Source organism: Drosophila takahashii, chromosome 2R, assembly GCF_030179915.1.
Source record: "Drosophila takahashii strain IR98-3 E-12201 chromosome 2R, DtakHiC1v2, whole genome shotgun sequence".
NCBI classification, from domain to species: domain Eukaryota; kingdom Metazoa; phylum Arthropoda; class Insecta; order Diptera; family Drosophilidae; genus Drosophila; species Drosophila takahashii.
In genome coordinates, this window is record NC_091679.1 from 2,116,126 (window position 1) to 2,138,818 (window position 22,693).

Sequence of the window (22,693 nt, forward strand, 5' to 3'; positions counted from 1 at the left end):
AGCTGCTCGAGAATGTGATTCATTCTTGGTAGTGGGTAGGCGTCTTTTTCTGATCTGCTATTCAGCTGCCTAAAGTCTACGCATAGACGCCATCTTCCCGTCTTCTTTTTCACCATTACTATCGGGGCGCTGTGTGGGCTTTTTGACGGTTCGATGCAGCCTTTCTCTATGAGCTCGTCCACTAATTTATTAATTTCCGACTGCATTTTTGGGTTTTTGGGAAAATACCTCTGTTTTATCGGTCATGGATCGGTCATTTTTATATGAGTTTGAGCTATGTGGGACGTTCCTGAGAGTTTACTAAACGCTGCCGTTTTATGCCTTTCCTTTGTGCCACCGTGCCGATTCGTTTCGCGAGGCTCCTTCCATCGATCCCAGTGTTCATTATTTGATACATACCATTTTAATGCCATCCCTGACAAAAGTTCTGGCATTGCTCGAGGGATTAGGTCTTTGTCCAGTCCATAAGTGTCCGCCGACCATTCTACCTGTTCTAGGAACTCGAGGGCCTTTCCTGTTCCGTCGAATTTGAATCCCCACTCCCTTAATTGTTTTGCTACCTTTGAGCAATCTCTGGGAGTTTCGGGCAGCCGATAGTTTGGTTTGGGTGGAACATGTGTTATTATGGAGTCTGTAGCTGCTGTCTCACCTTTTGGTTCTGCGTTTTTTCCTGGGGATGTTCGCTGGTGCAGTTTTGCTAGTTCGTTTAATCGTTCTATGTGTTCCGGATCTTTACTGTGTGTTTCCACCCACTCGCCGAACTGTTTCCTCATCTCGCCCACGAGTCCAGTTAGCTTGACTGTGAATTCTTCTCCGTATTTTTGGAGATCTTCCTTTCTTAGTCCCCAGACCCATCCTGGAGCCATTTTTGCGGGTTAACATTATTGGTTTCTCTTGTTATTGGAACTATTCGGGTGTACTATCCACGTTGGGCGCCAGTGTAACGATCTCTGATCGCCCCGAGTTGGCTGAGCTAGCTCAGGGGATTGGATTGGATTCGGTCCACGAATTTATACACGTGGCAGTACCCCGAATAAGAACACAGGAATATCCAATTCACGACAATGTCTTTATTTCTGCTTATTTCTGCTAGCCACAAAACGTTTCGCTCCTCGGGTGTCCGTCACTCCGCTCTTCCACCAGATTTCCACTCCAGTGTCGCCTCTGCCCGGGTACACGCTCCGACCGGTCCGCTAGGACGTCGTCCTAAGCTCCGATTGGGCTACCTTTGACCAGCTCGGTCGTCAGTGCCCACGCTGGCTGGTACACTCGCCGGCCTCGTCGGCGGGAAAAGAAACCTGCTCGACTGAGCGGCTAGCGCGCACAGCTGGGTCGCTGTCCGATCCCGTGGCTCGCCGGTCCAAAGACTCGGCTTGGGGTGAGGCCTTCGATTGCCGGACGGAATCTGGTAGGGGTCCTACGGACAGGATTTGCCGGCCTCCGTTAAAGTAATCGCCTCCGGTGTTATTTCGCCTACTCCGTAAGCGCTTCCTCGACTACGCCGTACCGCACTTGATCTGCTTACCTTCGCTGGGTCTCAGAACTCCTTGTCCTGAGGGTTTCCACTTCACTTCACCAACCGTACTTTGACTCGTGCTTGCGCTCCAAGAGACCCTCCAGCCGCCGAGGCCCTCCTTACATACCCGGCCCGCCGCAATCTTCTGCCAGGTAACTTTCCATCACGTGATTCTCCACCAATGGTAGCGCCGCTGATCCCGAATAAAGGGTAGCAATCGCCATTGGCCTTTCCATGACCAAATAAGGTCACAAACTTGGGTCCGCCGCGCTTGGGCCCCCTTTCATGCCCTTATAAGGTAACAAATCTTGCTGACTCTCGACGCTGCTCGGTTCTTCGCTCCTTCACCATTCCTCGTACTTCGCCATCCCACTTGTTTCTCGTTTTTCCCAGCGTCTTCTAACGGCCTTTCCCTCGGGCTGGAACAATCAAGCGGTTCCCCATCCAGAGGTACCGTCCTTCCTATTTCGGTATTGTTCCCTGTATTTAGGTACCGTTCCCCGTATTTGGGTACTGTTTCCGGTCTTTATTCTTGTGCGGTATTCCAATACCTCACTATGATAAATCTTAAATTTGGACTCTGTCAACCGAAAAAAGTGAAAAAATCCGAACTTTAAAAATTCACCATAAATCCAGTTTTCCATGGATTTGTGCCATATCCGGCTTGTTTTATTCGGTAGAATGTAAACTTTAAGTTTGTACCGATTATTTTCAACGGATTTATTTCGAGTTTTTACGATATATACAGCCGACTTACTGTCGACCAAAAAACACATTGTCAAGCTTCTGCGCTGCCATTACTTATCCAATCATATTGATCTGTATGACAAAGTTAAGCTCTGATCTATTATTTTTAAAATAAAACGAAAACTGGCCCAATCGGGTGAACATCTGCCGACATATAAAAAAAATCAAAAAATTTAACATTTTGAACTTTAAAAAATCTTTAAAAAAAAAACTGTGACATCGAAAAAAACAAGAAAGGAAGCTAGCTTCGGCCAGCCGAAGCTTCTATACCCTTGCAGATAATTCCTATTATCCTATGTTAATTTTCCTATTATTTCTCATTAATTATGCGTTCGTTTCAATGGCAGCTATATGATATAGTAGTTCGATTTTGATAAAATTAAAATCGAAATTCGAAAATATTTGAAAAGAGTTATATCCTAGAGTAGAAGAGAATACAATAAAAACCAACGAAGCAATAATTTATTTCCTATTATATTCCCATTAATTTTCCGATCGTTCCTATGGCAGCTATATGATATAGTCGTCCGATTTTGAAAAAATTTTATTCGAAATTCAGAATTAGATAAAAAATGACATTTCCAAAAGTAGGATGTTATAGGTTCAAAAACACCCAAGATATAATTTTTTTACATCTTTTTTCCCGATTGTTCCTATGAGAGCTATATGATATAGTTGTCCGATCCGGCTCGTTCCGACTTATATACTACCTGCAATAGAAAGAAGACTTTTGGGAAAGTTTTATCCCGATAGCTTGAAAACTGAGAGACTAGTTTGCGTAGAAACGGACGGACAGACGGACAGACGGACGTCTAGTGATGCTGATCAAGAATATATATTCTTTATGGGGTCGGAAACGTCTCCTTCACTGCGTTGCAAACTTCTGACTGAAATCATAATACCCTCTGCAAGGGTATACAAATTAGTGGTATTTTCGTGATCTAGGGGTCCAACACTAACAGAATTTGCGATCAATTGCTGGGGAGCATTTCGGCTGTAAACTAGTGTTCCCTGTAAATTACTTGAAAATTAAAAAAACCCAATAATAATAACCAAAAATCCAATAATAACAAAAGAAAACGAAAATTACAATTTGAACCTAATAAAAACACGAAACACGAAAAAAAAACACAATGAACAGCTGATTTGACCTTAAAGAAAAAAATAGAGCCTGTTAGTAGATTGTTGATTATGGACACATCTGCAAATATGTGCACCTAGCTTTAACTTTTTTTATACCTTAAGGTATTAACAATTACACTGAATAAAAAATGAATCGGGGAATCTTGGGGGAACACAGGTTAAACTTTAAGTAAACATAAAAAGACGAATACAACAGCTGGTAAAAACACTAGAAACTAAAGAACTCATTTCATAATAAAGACAACACAAGTTAGCTTTTATTAATAATCAAATAAAAACACCTCTAAACGAGGTAAAAAACTAGTGACGATCGCACCTTCAACGTACAAAAGTTCTGATATCAACTTTAATGACGAAAAATGATTTTAGATGCGACTAAATAAGTACGCTACCTAAAATTTACTCGTTCGGCCCGCTTTAGCAAATATTTAATATCTACACGAAAGTTTTCTGTTGTAGCGTGCAGAATGAATAAATTTTAGGTAGCGTACTTATTTAGTCGCATCTAAAATCATTTTTCGTCACAAAAGTTGATATCAGAACTTTTGTACGTTAAAGGTGCAATCGTCACTAGTTTTTTTCCTCGTTTAGAGGTGTTTTTATTTGATATCCGATCCAGTACTAGAATGCCCAGACTATACCCGAAAGTTCGTACTTCAAACAAATGCGAGCGATGTGGGACTAGGAGCGATCCTTACACAATCGGCCGAGGAAGGGGAACGGGTCATATCATATGCAAGCAGGACATTGAACGCAGCAGAAAAGAACTACTCCGCCACAGAGAAGGAGTGCTTAGCCATCGTATGGGCAATCAGGAAAATGAGGCCGTACATAGAAGGATACAAGTTCACGGTCATAACGGACCACATGGCACTCAAATGGCTAAACTCGATCGAGAGCCCGACAGGCAGAGTTGCAAGATACGACTTTGACATCGTATACAGGAAGGGACAGTTGAACATAGTAGCAGACGCCCTCTCACGCCAACCGGTACAGGAAGAAGCATGTTTACTGGTGAAGGGGACCAAGCAGGATGGAAGAGAGGACATGCCCTTGGATACGATCTCTTAGGGAACGGATACACAAGAACCTGACAAAATATCCGGATTACTTAGAAGATGCGGAACACATTTACCGACATATTCCCCAGCTAGCTGGAAGAGAAGATGTAATTGCTTGTGCGTGCCGACGGCATTGAGGGGCAGGGTGCTACAGGAAAACCATGACGCAGTGACAGCGGGCCACACCGGAGCACGGAGAACGATAGCCCGAATTTCCGCGAGATATTTCTGGCCGGGACTACAAAGGGACGTGCGAAACTATGTCTCAAAATGGGAAACCCGTCAGAAATATAAGCAGAGCCACCTAAAAACATCGGGCAAGATGCTCTCTCAAGTCCCAGAGAAACCCTGGGCAACGGTCTGTGCAGACTTTGTCGGGCCACTCCCAAGATCAATCCATGGCAACACGATGCTACTAGTTATGATGGACAGATTCTTAAAGTGGACAGAGTTAATAGCTCTACGAGCGGCAACAACAGCAGCGGTACAGAAGGCAATTAGAGAAAGGATACTAGCCAGGTTCGGGGTACCAAAAATAATGATAACGGATAACGGTTTTAACGAACTGATTATTTATGTCTGCTCGCTACGAGATTCGTGCGGCTAGCTCAGTGTAGTTGTGTTTTCGTCCCACCAAATTTATATAAAACGTGACCGCCCAGTAGATCAGTGAGAAAGCACAGAATTTGCGGGTTCTTAGTGGGTTTATTACGGGTGTAACAGTGCAGTGATCTTGATATGGCCGCTCGTGGCCGCCGACGGCTCCTGGTCGCCTTGGTCGCGGGCAAGATGCTCTCTCAAGTCCCAGAGAAACCCTGGGCAACGGTCTGTGCAGACTTTGTCGGGCCACTCCCAAGATCAATCCATGGCAACACGATGCTACTAGTTATGATGGACAGATTCTTAAAGTGGACAGAGTTAATAGCTCTACGAGCGGCAACAACAGCAGCGGTACAGAAGGCAATTAGAGAAAGGATACTAGCCAGGTTCGGGGTACCAAAAATAATGATAACGGATAACGGTTTTAACGAACTGATTATTTATGTCTGCTCGCTACGAGATTCGTGCGGCTAGCTCAGTGTAGTTGTGTTTTCGTCCCACCAAATTTATATAAAACGTGACCGCCCAGTAGATCAGTGAGAAAGCACAGAATTTGCGGGTTCTTAGTGGGTTTATTACGGGTGTAACAGTGCAGTGATCTTGATATGGCCGCTCGTGGCCGCCGACGGCTCCTGGTCGCCTTGATGACTTGGTGCTCTCCTCGTTGACGGAGTGCTCCGGTTCTGTAGCTCCCTCGACGATCTCTGCAGCTCCCTGAAGATCCTCGAGGCTCCCTGAAGATGCTTGGCGCTGCTCGTCTCAGCTGTGTAGAATCGACCACTACTCGTAGCGCCTTAAACTCGTCAGGAGTTCAGCTGCACGGGTTTAGGGAAGCGTTACCGTTCTCAGACTAGGGTGAATAGAGGCCGCGATCTCCAGGAGTGTCTCCTCTCGATGCACCACCGCCTGTCCCTTGCTCTGTCCCGGATGGTCCCACTAGTATTCCACTCAGATCGCGCTGGCAGTCCAAGTTACGCAGGGATACTGCCGAGCGCTTCACTTCGCTTCTACGCCTAGTCCAAACGAACGTTCCGCCCTAGCTTCACCCTTTGGCTTATCGTCCTTGACGTTTCCTCGTAGCTCGATCTGTCGTGGTGTGTGGCTGCTCGGCTTGACGCAGCGTGGCTTCTGGTATTCGGGGTCTTGGTCGTACGCCGATCCGGGACTACACGACTCCACCGTAGGGATCTCCTGGAGCTCTCCACTCGAGACCGCAAACGATCGACCGATCTCCCGTCTGGCTCGTTTCACTCGGGGTTCAGACACACGCCGCTCCGGGACTACACGACTCAAACCGCAGGGCTCTTCTGGAGTGCTGCACTCGAGACCAAGCTCACGATTTCTTGTCGCAGGCTTTCACCACTCAAGTTCTGTTCGACGCTCCAGGCTAGATGCGAGGATTTCGTTGAGACAGGAATGAAAACGGATCGCCTTGACCTAGCCGTGTGACGCCCTCTGGACCTCAGCTACCTGTGTCTCAATCCGGAGATTCCCGATGATCCAATCCCGAACGTCTCGACGTAGCGATCTTGATCCTTGTAGGTTCCCACGGCGTTGCTTCCGGCGACTTGACTTTTTGTTGCTCTGACTGTTCACTGTACTGGCTGACTTGTTCACGTGGATTATCTGGACTGATCTTGATAGATTGACTCTTCGTGATCGACTGATCCTGCTGCCAGCGCCCGGCGGCTTTATATAGGGCCTCCGGGTACCGTTATGTCCCTCTTGCGCGGCATCTCTCCACTCCGGGTCCGTGGTCCCTGTTTGACCCACTTGTCCTGCACGCACGGCCTTAAATTGTTCTTCTGCATGCTGCTGCCGTCCCGCTGATTCTGTTGTTGCATGTGGCACGCCTGTGTGCCGCTCTGTTGCTCCTGGTCCAAAGTCCACGGCAGAGTCCAAAGTCCGGTGCAGTTCCGTTATTTCCTTTTGCACACACGGTACTCTGGCTCTGCCCGCGAAGTCTCCACTCTCTCACTCTCCGCCATTACTCTCCAACCTCTCTTGTCAGAGTTCTCTTTCTCGACCTCGAAGTTTCCAAACTCTCACTCTACACTTCTCGGTCTCCAAACTCTCTCTCTCCGCTGCTTGATCTCCAAACTCTCTATTAGTGAGTTTTTCTCCATTCTCTCTTTGCCGCGCCGCTACTACGCTAATTCGCCGTAACTGGTAAGCGGCCGACCATCCGCAATTATTGCTGCATTTATTTGTGGGGAGTTATTCAACTCCTCACACGGTACACAATTTACAAGCAAGGGATTCAAGAAATTTCTGGAGGAATTAGGGGTGCAACACCAGCTAACTGCACCATATACGCCACAGGAAAACCCAACGGAAAGAGTGAATCGCACAGCGAAAACCATGATCGCTCAATATACGGGAAAGGACCAACGTAGATGGGACGAGTGCTTACCGGAGGTTATGCTTGCGATTAACTCTAGCACATCCGGGTCCACGGGGTACTCGCCAGCATTCATTATCCAGGGACGAGAACCTAGGCTACCCAAAGCATTGTTCGATGAAAACGCTTGGGGCACAGGACAAGAGGTGGAAACGCCAACGGAAAATGCGACAAAACTAAAGGAGATATACACACTGACAAGAAGAAACATGGAGCAAGCCGCACAGGAGCAAGCAAGACATTATAACTTGAGAAGAAGACTATGGAAGCCTAACGTGGGAGACTGGGTCCTGATCAAGGAGCACCAGTTGTCCAAAGCGGTGGAGGGATTCGCGGCAAAACTAGCACCACGATATGGGGGTCCGTTCAGAATTTACCGGGTTCATATCCCCTGTTATCTGTGAGATACAAGAGAAAGTAAACAAGCGGAAAAAAAGAGCCCACATCAACGAAATGAAAGCGTGGAACGCAGACGAGCAGGCAGGATACCGCAGCGAACCAGCGGAGGAGCAGAACAAAGATAAGTACGCAAAGTTAGAAGATAAGAGACAAAAGCCGAACTTACTTGTAACGGGATCATACGAAGGAGGCGACCAACAGCTTCAAGGCTGTCGCTGAGCTTCCGACTCACTCACTTGAATTTGAACAGGCATCGAGAATGGAAGGACAAGCAGCGACGACCAACGAGAGACGGCAGCGAGCAGCACGTGGTCGAGGACCACGTGTAGGAACGCGGCTCCCGTTCCTATACCCCAGGAGGGACGTCCGAGTCCGCAGAAGGGCACCAGGTCGATGGTGGGCGTACCCGAATAGTCCGTGGGTGGGGCGGGATAGCGGCGACAGCGGCAGCGGGTTTTCAGACTGGGATGCGGGCTGTCCAAAAGTCTGCGACCCTCGAGGCAGTCCAGGACCGGTGGCGTGCCCCACGGGGTGGGCCAAGGGACCGTGGGCGGATGAGGACGACGCAGGAGATGGCGACGCAAGCAGCGGAGACGGCGACGCGACTGGCGGCGAGGACGGCGAGGCGACCGGCGGTGGAGATGACGGGCCAACTACGTGGCGGCCACCCGTTGGGGCACCCGTTGTCGGAGTCAGAAGAGGAGGTGATCGTCATCTCGTCGGACGACGAGGAGTGTGCGGACGATGGGCAGCAGCACGGAGCCCGAGGCCACTGGCAGGAGCCGGTGTACCTGCAGTGACAGACATCGACGCCGGTGGGGGACTGGTGGTGCCACAGGAAGGCGTTCCTGGTCCAGTGGATGGACCGATTTCCGACGGGCACGCCGGATCCCCAACAAGGAGCCACGAGGGACGAGCTGCCACCAGCAGCCACGACGGCCACACCGGCAGAGGAGGCCGAGGAGCCGCGGGATCCACGGCTTCGGAAAACGACGACAACAGCAGCGATAGACGTTGAACCGCCAGTGGACGCAGAGCAACAGGCTGGGGAACAACGGCCACCTCCGACACCCCCTCCACCGTCCATGCACGGAGGGGCTGCCGCCGACGCCACCGTGGAGAACTTGGAGCAGGGTGAGTGAAAGTGGCCGGATCCGGACCAGCAACGACCGACGTTGCAGCGGCAGCAGTCGATGCCCGAACGGCCGGTGCAACGGCCGCCACCACTGCAACGGCAGGCGTCGTGGCCAGCAGGCCGGCAGCGATGGACGGAGGTACAGCTGGAGGAGTGGCCGCACGAGGTCCACGCGGCAGTCCAACGCACAGTGGTGGCGCCCATAGGCCAAAATTCAAAAAAGCGACGGAACCTAAAATGGGCAAAGGGTATGCAACTTTTCTCTAAAATGCCCAAGCTTTTTCGTGGCATACCAGACTTTTCTGGAAAAATATCGGTACTTTCTAAAAATCGACCTAAAGTCGTGAGCACGTGTTAGGTTGCAAAGCAAAACTGCGCGCATCACTAATTTTTCGCAGCAACATTAAACTTTGAAACCGTGTATTTCTCATATATCGTGTCCAAATTAATATTCTGTGATATGGATTTTGAAGTTGAAGGTATTATCTATAAATCGAGATGTGTATAATAATCGTACTTGTTAAATTTTTCTCGTTACATCAATTTGAAATAATATATGTTTTGTGTCTATTTTGTGAACGTCTTTTTTATGTTTAGCTAAGGTTTTAGTGATGATCCCACAAAATTCCACAATTTGTTGGAATGCCAATTTTTTCGTCTGGGTTTCAGGTAACATGTGTGTTAAAATTGACTGCAGAAATTTTTCAAGGGCAGAACTGGCCGAAAAACAAATTTTTTGCCGCTTTTTACTTGTTGTGCTGTTCCTTTGTCTTCGTCTTTCGTGATTGTGAATAGTTTTCCAACACTAAATATTGAATTACTAATAGATTATATTTTTTTATATCCGTTACTCGTAGAGTAAAAAAGTATGTAACAGCTAGAAGGAAGCGTTTCCGACCCACAGTGGGGCGAAAAAGCCAAAAGTCTGCCTTAAATCAGCGGAGCCCTATAGCAAATATCTTTTGATGGAGCATTCTTAAAGGCAATTAAATATGTAAAAAAACATCATAAGGTGAATTTTTTTAGTAAAATTTTTTTGTTGTAGAAAATTTTTAAGAAAAAAAAAATTGTTTTTTTAAGAAAAAAATTATAAATAAATTAGTTATAGGGTTCTAAGTTTCCCAATATTTTTTTTTAATTTAACTTGATTTTTGAAAAAAAATTATTCAAATCGGTCAACTATAACTTATAGCTGCCATATAAACGCTTATTACAAAGAGGAATGTCTCGGTTCTATTTCAATATTGGTTCATATAAATTGGGATTAAGGCATTATTTATCATTTTAGCTCTATGCTTACCTTTTTTTTTTAATTGGTCAATGATATCTTATAGATGTCATAGAATCAATCTTGGAAATATAGCATATTTTCAAAAAAAACTGGTAGAAACCGGAATTTATTTTATATCTGTATTTTTAGTAAAATAACATAATTTAAAATTTTAAATCCAAATTTGTTTATTAATTTATCAATATCTTCATCAATACCTTCACATAAGTAAAATATCTTCATGGTGTTAGGGAGCGCGGATAACCAGGGCTGACGATTTTTCAAATTATGAACATTTCTTGCTAACTTAAACTGCGGTGTTCTCAGAAGAGGCACAAAAGGGCAGGCAAATTTTTTCAGAAAATGTAGTTAAATATCTAAAATTAAAAAAAAAAAAATTAAACGGGGACCTAGGGTGTAACACTACTTTACGTCCAAAAATATCCAAAAAATCCAAATTTTTTTGGACCGCTTTTAAAAAATTTAAAAAAATCGTAATTATGTATCTAAAATTTTTATTGTTTTTTTAATAATTTAAGAATTGGTTGCTCTTAAAATTTCAATCGTTACATATACAACTTAGGCCCTTGGGCGCTTTCAGAAAAATTTCAAAGATGTGTAAAAATACCTTTTTTTCTTATTGGCTAAAATTATGTTTCGAAAAATCCACTTTATAAATCTGTAGTGGGAAAACCATTCATCACAGATCACTCTTTCCTTTTGATTTGTATAGAGAATTCAATTGTTTTTAAAGTTGCATTTGAACATTTTGAAAAATCTTAAAAAAAAAAAAACATTTTGGCAGGCTTTTTGTTCTAGGCGCCCCACAGTGCGACCCCATAAAATGTATATATTCTTGATCAGGGGCACTAGCCGAGTCGATCTAGCCATGTCCGTCTGTCCGTCTGTCTGTCTGTATGAACGCTGAGATCTCAGAAACTACAAAAGCTAGAAGGTTGAGATTTTCCACACATATTCTTTGGCTTCCTACGCAGCGCAAGTTTGTATTAGCCGAGCGCCACGCCCCCTCTAACGCCCACAATCGCCCACTAACGAATTTAAAATGGGTCCTGCGCCCACATCTTTAAAGATTTCCGAGAAATATAAATGCAATTTTGTTGTGTATTTTTATACCTATCGAAATGAAGAAGACATTTTTCAAATCGGACCATTCATTAAAAAGTTATACGCAATCAAAATTTATGTATCTATCTCCCTCGCACTCCCTTTAGCTGAGTTACGATTATTAGTCGGGACACCAACCCGAGTACAGCGTTCGAAATCCCTTTAGCTGAGTAACGGGTATTAGATAGTCGGGACACCAACCCGACTATAGCGTTCTCTCTTGTTTTTTTTTTTATTTTGTCATATTAAAGCTAGTATACAATACTAAAATTAATTTATAGAAAAAATGGCACATGAAACTGAAGTCCTTCGGCCAAAAAATGATATTAAATCGTATCATTGTTCGTTTTGTTTTTAATAATTTGTTTGGTGCGGGTGGAGTTTAGTAATTACTCTCACATTTTTATATTGCAGTTCTAAGTTTTTAAATAACGTACGGTAAGCAAACCAGCTTGTTAATATTACATAAATTGAATTTTTAATTGCCTTCTCATGTAAACGCAACCACTCAGAAAATCGTTCCTATGGAAGCTATAGATTATAGTGGTACGATCTGGCCAATTTTTGTAACATATATTTATAATATTTATTTAGATTTTTAGTAAAAATTTCATAGCGATAGCACATCTAGAAGTATTTATGGCCGCGGCTCCATACAAGCCCGACCACTGTGCACTGTTGCGCCTGCCATATTGGATTTTTTCTTCTCATAGTTTTTGATATATATACACGACCTAAAACAGCTGTTCAGAGGCTAAATTATCGGCCATGGTATACTAGGCATAATTTCTGAAGAGATCCCTTAATTTTGTACGGAGATGTAATAATGGTAATTACCTTTGTTATTATTCCTGGTCTTACATTCATATTCAAATGTATTTTTTTTGTGGGAAATCAGATACTGCAAAGCAGTGTAAAACCAAAACTGCGAGGGTCTGGAAAAACAGATATTCCAAGGAGTGGAAAACCAAAAATGGGAGGGTGCGGAAAAGCAGATATTGCAAGTAAACTAAGTACGTGTGGAAAATCTATAATGCGGGAAGGCGAAAAACAAGTGGATTTTGGCCTGCATTCTACTGCCAGAGATCCAGATAGAATCTTCATTTCCTCCTTACTTTTTGTGTCACCCTCGTGAATTTTGAAACCAGAGATGGAAGAAATGTAAGGGGTGAATGAGGTTTTGTCCCTTTCGCATGTATGAAAATATGTTATTTTCCAGAGGAATTTTCCCGGTGGGTCAACGCAAGAGCTGCTCTCTTTTAAAACGTCATTTGTGCCAGTCTCTATCTAGCTATATCATTCTATCGCTTAAGAGAGATAGACAGGTAAACATATTTAACGTCCTCAGCAGAGCTCACGAGACCACCTTGTATAGTTCCACCATGGCTCGCACCATGTGCGAGCGCGCTCAGAGAGGAAAGAAGTGGACAGAGAGAACGTTCATACGCGGTGAAAAAAAGAAATCCATAACGCTCCTAAAGAAGTTTCACTTCAAAAATTGGTACTATATATATGTATAGTTTATTATACCCGTTACTCGTAGAGTAAAAGGGTATACTAGATTCGTGCAAAAGTACGTAACAGCTAGAAGGAAACGTTTCCGACCCCATAAAGTATAAATATTCTTGATCAGGGTCACTAGCCGAGTCGATCTAGCCATGTCCGTCTGTCCGTCTGTCCGTCTGTCCGTCTGTCTGTCTGTCTGTCTGTCTGTCTGTCTGTCTGTCTGTCTGTCTGTCTGTCTGTCCGTCTGTATGAACGCTGAGATCTCAGAAACTACAAAAGCTAGAAGGTTGAGATTTCCCACACATATTCTTTGGCTTCCTACGCAGCGCAAATTTATTTTAGCCGAGCGCCACGCCCCCTCTAACGCCCACAATCGCCTACTAACGATTTTAAAATGGGTCCTGCGCCCACATCTTTAAAGATTTCCTAGTAAAAAAAATGCAATTTTGTTGTGTATATTTATACCTATCGAAATGTAGAAGACATTTTTTAAATCGGACCATTCATTAAAAAGTTATACGCAATCAAAAATTATATATCTATCTCCCTCGCACTCCCTTTAGCTGAGTTACGATTATTAGTCGGGACACCAACCCGACACAGCGTTCGCACTCCCTTTAGCTGAGTGACGGGTATTAGATAGTCGGGACAACAACCCGACTATAGCGTTCTCTATTGTTTTTATTTTTATAAATCCCCGTTCTGATATAGCATGAGGTTGCACTGGGTCAATTAAAATTTTGAGTTTTTTGTTAAGCTTAATATTATTCCGTATTATGTAGGGTAATGCTACTCCGGATTTTGGTCTAAAAAGTATTCCTCTTCGACGTTATTTAATCGATTTGTTTTATTAGTCGGTTTGTTAACTGTCCCTGTTGGTTGTCTTTTATTCTGTGGTTGGTCTTGTTGAGTTGTGTATATTGTATTACTTTTTGTCATTCAGAAATTGTGAAAAGACTTAAAAGTTAACTTTTAAACGTTCAAAATTGTTAAAGGACTAGTAAACGAAGAGAAAACATAAATTCCATAACAATCCGATAAGAGTGAGAGAGTAGCCCTTCTTTCTGCGACGTGTTTTTTTACAGAAAACAAAAACAAAACCCGATTGTAACTAACAATATAACACATACATTAAAATTAAGAACATAAAATTAAACATTTTTGAAAATCTTAATTTGTTTTTATTTTTAAGAAATAAAAACTGAATTTTTTTTATTAAATAGATATAACCTAATGCAAAAGACACGAAGTTAATCGGTTTACTACAACAGGAGATACCGATTTTAATGAGAGGGTACTTTTTCACAATGTACGTTTTGTGGCAAACTAAAAAAATTAAAATTAAAGAATAATCTTTTGGTGGTGCGGGATCCGTAAAAGCTCGGTTTTAAATCGGCTCTGCGACCTGGTGAGGATCACTGGTTCCCGGTTTTGATTTCCTAGAAATCAGCCCAGACCCAGTCAAAGACCAATATAATCTCTAAGGGGCTGTCCATATATTACGTAATCACGTTTTTGCTGATTTTTGACCCCCTCCCCCCCTTGGTGATCAAACGTAATCTTTCAATAAATACACCCCCCCCCCGCAATGATTACGTAATCCCAAGAATAAATTTTTTTTTGTTTTAATATGTGGATTCAAACAGAGATGCAACCCAATCTTTAATATTGTTTATAAATGGAGTTTGGTATGACACATTCGGTTCGTATACGCTGAAATTATCTCCAACATACTCTTCGTCAAGCCATTCCAGGTCTTCGCATTCTTCGTGTGATTGAACCACTAAACATTCTCTTTCTCGCCGCCCAGCCACTAAAAAAAATTTTTTCTCTGCTTTCCTATCTAAGTTTGCAGATATATTTAAAGAAAAAAAGTTTTTAAAAAAATTCTTTAAATAAAAAAATACATATAAAATGCTTACCTAATAATTGGGCAAAACCCCCCCCCCCTCCCCATGTAATCAAACATAATCATTTCAATGACCCCCTCCCCCCCCCTAGGTGATTACGTAATATATGGACAGCCCCTAAGATGAGTAACGGCCATACATTCGTTTTGCAATATGCAGCCCGATTTTTGGTGGCGACGAAAATCTAATTGTGTGTCAAAAGAACTTCTATGATTGAGCAGGATGTTTATTAAAATTTAATTTATTTATATACTAGCAATACCCGCAGCGACGTTGTCCGCTACTATAAGCAACGCATTTATTGCTGATTTTTTCATATATTCAAGTTCAAATTAATAACAGAGTAAAATCCCGCGTAACCTTAGCTAAACAGTAAACACACCTAGAACTCACTTATAATTTAATCCTTCTAACCATAACATACCTTACCTTAACACCGCATTAACCCTAATATTGCCTCACCGTAACCCCACCAATTTTATTCTAACCCTTAGCACACTTTTTTAGCACCTTAATGCTTTTTTCACTATTTCCTTGTCTTAACCCACCTTAGCACCAGTTTTTTCTCTTCTTAGCTAACCTAACTTTAGTCTCACCGAATTTTCCCTACTATACTTAATTACTTTAACTTCACTTTTTCTTAGTAAAACTTGTTTGTCACCTTGACCTTATCCTCACTAAAGTCCAAACGAACCTTATCTTTCTCACCTTTACCCTTCCCTTACAGTACTTTTACCCTAATCTATCTAATACCTCCCTAATCGCAACTTAACCCCTAATCTCACCTTATTCCCACTGGTCATGTCGAACTAGGTTCGCATCGCTGGTTCGGCATCACTGGTAGCCGAACCGGTTGAAAACCATGTAGTCTAAGCTTAAGCCATTGTTATTCAGTACCAAATAAAAAGTGAAACCGTACACAAGTGAAGTCAACCGCACAACCCCGCTTTCTAAATTCAGCTTTTGGGAGAGCAGTTTTGGAATTACCTTTTGGCAAGGACCCGCCCCAACATTTGGTCCTTCGAGCCGGATATATTTTCATCGTTCTCCACAAGCTAAGTAATTCCAATGGGTTTTTCCCACTATCATATATATATATAAAACATATAACATATAAATATTTTTGAAAAAGTAATAAAATAATCTTTAATCCTGCATATATATATTTTCGGCACAATCTCGCTCCACCGCTAAGGTCTCGATTTCGTGCGGAAATATTTATATTAATATTTATATATCTCCTTTGATATCCACAACTCTATTGGCACTTTCCGTGCAATTCCACAAAAATTAAAACACAAAAATTGAACAAAAAAATATATACATCCATCATCCATTTTTTACATTGGGCTTTAATCGGAAACACTTTGCCAGCACCCATCCGCCAACAATGTGCCTTTCTCCGCGGCATCCCGAATGGAAAACACAACCCAATAATCATTTAGCTGATATTTCAGTAGTTTTAATTGTTGGTTGGTTGTTTTTTTTTTCTTCTGTTATTTACATTGCACATTGGTGTGTGTGCCGTCACATAGGGGGTTCCGGGCATTCCGTACCGCAACACATCGTAAAAAGTTTATAACAGGCCGTTCACACTGTTGTGCATCTGGGACGCAACAAGAAATTCGATTAACTTTTTAAATATAAATAAAATAAAAAAAAAACTAAATCCTCCAACAGCTATCCGATTTCACTTGTCCCGCAGTTCAGTTTAAATATTTTACAAGATATATATTTATCTCATATTCCAGCCAATATCGTATCCGCTTACATGGTTGTGTTATTATATTGACCCGTGGTATGGTTCTCTATCCTGTCAGCGACCGCATTCGCGTCTTTACTCAATTCTATAAACTTTCCAAACTCAGGAAAAACATAAAAAAAAATCATATAATTATGTCGAAGCGTTTCATTCAAAAATAAAATAAAGCCTCAAGCAGCGTTCCGATTCCGCGCGTTCCGCCTCCATTCCTTGTGGTGCAGTCATATATGCTCCAAGACATACATCCATTTCACATTCCATCCAAGTTATATATCATACCCACTTACACATTTGTGATATATTGATTCGTGGTAAGGTTTTCTGACCAGCTTCCAAATCGTTAGGCCGAGAAGCATAAACAGCGACAGCATCCACGTCCCTGTTCTTTTCCCGTCAGTGTAAGGCTGTTCTTTTCCCGTCAGTGCAGGCTCCTACTCGAGCCTACTATGCCGATTGGAGAAGGTGAGGAGCCTAAAGTTCAGTTAGCCGTCCCATCAGCCAGAACGCCCAGCCGGGCCAGAGCCAAAAGCGAGTCGTCACTACCCACCAAAAATGAAGGACCTAGTAAAAGCTTAACTCCAACCATAAAGATCAACCGTCCGTCCAGGACAATAAGCGAAAAGTCCTTAACCCCTTCAAAACCCGTGAAAACAGCTGCGTCACAGCCAGTTTTGTCCTGGCAAGTCACGTGATCAACTGCGAAAATGGCGGAAGCTGAAGCTAAAGCTGCCAAAGCCAAAGCTTGACAAAGTTTGTGGCTATGACCGATAGGGTCAGTCAGTTCGAAGCCAGGGTCAATACCCCAACAGAGCCACCTCCGTCTTTTCACACTAATAAGGTCAGACTTCAGCAGATACAGGCTCTTTGGGACAAAGTAGAGGTTCTCAGGTTCTTTCCGTATTAAATAGTACAGACACGATGGAAGTCATGCAAGCCAAGTATGACTACCGTTACTCTGTTGATAGAGCTAGCGTTCAACCGATTCCTGAACCGTCCACGCCGGTGCCTCAGCCTAGTACCTCCAATAGACTGTGAAATTTTCAGTGGCGACTATGTTCATTGGCCGACGTTCCGAGAACTTTTTTCCGCCATCTATGTCCAGAATCCGAGGCTTTCCGGCGTTGAAAAGTGGTTCCACCTCAACTCGAAAACGAGGGGAGAAGCAAAGTCTATTGTGGCGTTATCACCATTGACTAACGAAGGGTTTGAATCCGCATGGGGAAATCTGAAGACTCGGTTCAAAAACAAGCGACTGCTCGTCAACAGCCAGCTAAAGATCCTATTTAATCTTCCCACTGTTTCCCAAGGGTGTGGCAATTCCCAAAAGCACCTGGAGAGCCCTGTCCAAGGTTGTTTGACATCCTTAAAAATAGCTAAAGTAGCCACAACAAATTGGGACTGTCTTCTCATCTTCCTGTGCTCCTCAAAGTTGCCGAAGCTGACATTGGCTCTGTGGGAACAGTCCCTCCTCAACCCATTCGAGATTTCAGGGTGGGAAGAATTCAAGACCTTCTAAAAGGTCGTCATCGAACCCTGGAGGCAATTGAGGAATTTAAACCTAAACCTTGTGAGGTCAAACAATCCAAAGCCCCACGTCCTGAAGGCGGGCCCCGGAATATCCATAACTTTGGAAATAGGGTCACCGTAAATCCACAGTTGTGTAAACTTTGTCCAAGGGAGAATCATCCTATCCGTCTGTATCCCCAGTTCCTAAATATGTCCGTTGACGACAAGGAACAGTGTATTAAACAACAGAAACTCTGTCTAAACTGTTTTGCAAGAATCCACAAGTTTAGAGACTGCACAAGTTCGCACAATTGCTACACGTGCAAAGGTCGCCACAATACTCTCCTCCATTGTGGCGGCCCTCCACAAATCCAGTCCGCATCCGTACCTGACCTCCAGCCAGAAATACAGTCCACTTCGTCGAACGTGTAAACGTAATTCGCACATAGAGGTCTGCCACTTGGGCATCAGGTACTCAGCTCCTGCCTTAATTGACTCCGGATCCGAGGCGACGTTTATTTCAGAACGGTTATTCAACCTAGTTAAGTTCCCTTATGAATCCATAGAAGCTCAAGTTTCGGGAGTAAATCAAACTGTTGCTGCTTAACCTCGTAAGCGCTGCCAATTCCATATTGGCTCCCCCATTAAGCCACAAATCCAAGTCGAAGCGTCTGCATATGTGCTACCACATTTAGCTGGTAATCTTCCATCCTATACGATACCCAAAGGGTCGTTGAGGGACCTTCCTCCCATCCAATTAGCAGATCCGAATTTCTACCAGAGTTCGCAAATTGACATGCTCATAGGCGCCGATATCCTTCCGTCTATTATTTTAGGCGGCTTCCATTCAAATGTTTGCGGAACACTCCTTGGCCAAGAGACCATATTTGGGTGGATTCTTTGCGGCCCAATCGTGAAGAACCCCACCAACCGAATATCTTTCTTCTCAGCAGGGTTGTCTGTCACCGAATCTCAACTAGACGGCATCCTTACCAAATTCTGGGAGGTGGAGGATGTTCCAGTGAAGCCGGGTAAGGAATCCAGCTCGGTGTGTGAAAATAACTTCCAGCAAACCACAACAAGGGATAAAGATGGGAGGTATTTTTTTTTTTTTTTTTTTTTTTTTAAGGTGTTGCTATCAAAATATTATTTTAATTACAATAGTTGTTGGCGCAATTCAGTTGTTTAGCTCGGTGTGATTTTAAACAATAAACATACATTGATTGAGTCAAATTTATGAGTGCTCCGGCCGAAAGAAATCAAAAATAATATATATAAAATCGCACAGATCGAGGGGACAGGCATCTTGTCAGCGTTTAACATAAATTTAAGACTTTCAAAATTGTAACTAAGCATCTGATAAATATTTATGTAGAAGGTATGCATGAGTATAGTTCCGGAAGGGTGGAAGGGGCGCACTTAGCACTTCTCCTCCTCCAGTCCGTGCTTGAAGAACATCAGCACTGGAACGCTGTTGCCATCGATTTCGCGGTACTCCACCAGGGCCACCATGCCGTCGCAGTCCATCGACTCGCCGGTGAAGAACTGCAGCTCCTTGAAGCGGCCGAGGATGTCCTTCATGGCCTTGTTCATGTTGGTCTTGAACACGTCCACCTGGTCGGGGGCGTTCTCCTCCAGCTTGGCCAGCACCTTCTTCATGTAGTCCTTCAGGTAGAGCGTGTAGGACTTCTTGTCCCCGAAGGCGAAGCACTCCGACAGGCGGTGGTTCAGCACAACGTCGACGCCAGTCTCCGAGGTGATTTCGGTGCCCTCGTCGGCCTCCTCGGCGGAGGCGTTGGCTCCAGCCAGCACGATATCGTCGCCCTGGCGGGTGATCAGCTTGCCGTAGACCTCGTAGATCACGTCGTCCACCAGCTTCATCTTGTAGGTGTCGGCGAACATCTCGTCGCCGGTGATGATGTCCTTGTAGATCTTCATGGTGATTGGCCTTGCGGGGGTCGGAAGATGGCGTCTAAACGTTTAAATCGCTGGCGAATTTGCAACTACAACTGCACCGGACCGGGAACACTGCGGAACGACTTGCCACGCGCTCGAATCGACAGAAAAAAGAATGGGGGAGAAAAAATGGCGAATGAGCTGCCAACTCGACCCCAAACGCCGGTGTGTATGTTATGTATGTTGTTTCTTTGCCCTTTAAAGAGCCTAACAAAATAAACTTGGGGCATTCACGGCCCATTGCACTGGCGCAATTTCTTAGGAATGAAGTACGGTTGAGTAAAAACGCTCCTTTGAGATAGCAGTATGACTCAGTTATTTAGGAATATTTAGATTTAGGCCATATGCACCTAGTCCCTCCAAAAGACGACTCCAGAAATTTTTACTTGCCGCACCACGCGGTTTTCAAGCCAGACAGTACCACCACAAAGGTTCGCGTGGTGTTTAATGCCTCCAATAAATCGTCAAACGGGTACAGCTTAAATGATATCCTTCATACACGTCCGGTACTGCAATCTGATTTGACAACCCAGATCCTCAAATGGCGTTTCTCGTCCATCCTGATCATACACGTTTCCAAAGAATCCTGTTCCGGGATAAGGAGGGAAAACTGTGCGATTATGAGCTCAAAACGGTCACTTTTGGCGTTAACTGTTCACCTTTTTGGCCCATACGCGTGCTCCAACAACTGTCCCAGGATGTACGTGACCAATATCCTTTGGCAAGTGACATAATTTCGAACTTTATGTACGTCGATGATGTTTTAGCTGGCGCTCGCGTTTCAGCCATCAAAGAGCTCTGCGGTGCCTTTGAGAGTGCGGGTTTTCCACTGCGCAAGTGGACCTCGAACGAGAAGAAACTTTTACAGGGTATTCCAAAGGAGCACTTGATCAGGGCCGACTTTCTGGAGCTGGAAGACGCCAGTATGGCAAAAACTCTGGGAATCCGTTGGCACGCGACATCGGATAGTTTCTATTTTTGCCGATGGATATTTCTCTCCAAACAAACTACACTAAACGAGAGGTTTTATCCCAGATAGCCAAACTGTTTGACCCAGCAGGATGGTTATCGCCATTTATTGTTCGGGCAAAAATTTTCATGCAAGAAATTTGGCTGCGGGATTTAACCTGGGACCAGCCTCTTCCGGTTGATCTTGTCACAAAGTGGCGTGACTTTCTTAAGGGATATCCAACCTTAAAAGAAGTTCGCATTCCAAGGCACACGGGTGCCTATGGTGCTGCCCTCTTCGTTCGCGTCGAAACGACTGAGGGCTTTTTTACCCAATTGCTTTTATCCAAAATCCGAGTAGCTCCAGTAAAGTCCCTTTCCATACCGCGATTAGAGCTGTGCGGTGCGGTTCTTCTTTCCGAACTGAGACAGAATGAGACATATTATTGGACAGACTCCACAATAGTGCTTGCATGGCTATGCAAGCCAGTATGCAATTGGACTACGTTCGTTGACAACAGAGTCGCGAAAGTTCACCAGCACACCAACAGAGAACAGTGGTTTCATGTGATATCGGAAGATAACTTAGCTGATCTGGCGAGCAGGGGCGTCTCAGTCCATGAGCTCAGGGACAGCAACCTCTGGTGGCACGGTCCTGAGTGGCTGCGTCACAACCAGGAGCAGAGGCCACTCAATTCGTCGGTCCCGCTTGAAACAGAGCTCGAACAACGCCCGATAAGATGTACCGTCGCCAAAGCGCCTCCGAAAACTGACTTTTTGGAACGGTTTTCAGCATTCGAGAGGGCTTTACGCGTTCTCGCGTACGTATTCCGGTTTGCAAGACACAGCAAGCAAGATGTCAACGTAAAGTCGGAACTCACTGCTGCAGAGCTGTCTAACGTCCAAGAGAGGCTGATTGTGCTTACCCAACTCAATGAGTATCCAACAGAATGCAAGGCATTAGGAAAAAAGCAGCATATTCCAGTCTCCAGCACAATCTCCAATTTAAACCCCTTTGTCGACAGCCACGGTGTCTTAAGAGCAAGCGGTCGTCTACGAGCATCTGAGATGCTAAGCTATGATGAGAAATATCCAATCATCATTCCGGCAAGGTGCACTTTTGCCAAACTTTTAATCAATTGATGATCCGACTTATTCGCTCCAAGTATTGGATACCCCAGCTGAGAAATCTGGTAAAATTCACCATTCAGTTCTGTCGAGTGTGTACCATTCACAAACAGAAGCTGTAAACTCATTTTCCAGAGCTTTTACCCACACGGGCGTTGACTTTGCGGGACCATTTGATATTAAAAACTATGTCGGTCGGGGGTATAAGATAACAAAAGGGTATGTCTGCGTTATTGTGTGTTTCAGTACCCGAGCCATCCATCTAGAAGATACATCAGACTTGACCACTGAGAAGTTTCTGGCAGCCTTCTCGCGTTTCTCCGCACGACGTGGCTGTCTGCAACACATACATTCTGACAACGGGAAAACGTTTGTGGGAGCCTCAACATCCCTATCCAAGGACTTCATTAAAGCCACGAGGTATTTGATCCTGTCCAATTAAAGCCTTCAAAATGTGACCTGGCACTTTAACCCTCCTGCCGCCCCTCATATGGGAGGGCTATGGGAGGCCGGTGTCAAAAGCTTTAAGGGACACTTCTACAAGCAAACGGCGGGCGAAAATTGAGGCCTGTTTAAATTC

General features: G+C 44.1%; 2 protein-coding genes across 4 annotated transcripts in view; both read right to left on the bottom strand.

Annotated features, from left to right (window-relative positions):
* Nucleotides 1–22,693, bottom strand: part of LOC138912316 (scavenger receptor class B member 1) — a 472,662-nt gene that overhangs the window by 15,905 nt on the left and 434,064 nt on the right. The gene's annotated exons all lie outside the window — the stretch shown is intronic.
* Nucleotides 19,214–20,160, bottom strand: LOC138912477 (translationally-controlled tumor protein homolog). The gene has a single exon (XM_070213403.1). It carries the CDS (start codon nucleotides 20,017–20,019, stop codon nucleotides 19,501–19,503), a length of 519 nt encoding a protein of 172 aa, XP_070069504.1. The 5' UTR covers nucleotides 20,020–20,160; the 3' UTR covers nucleotides 19,214–19,500.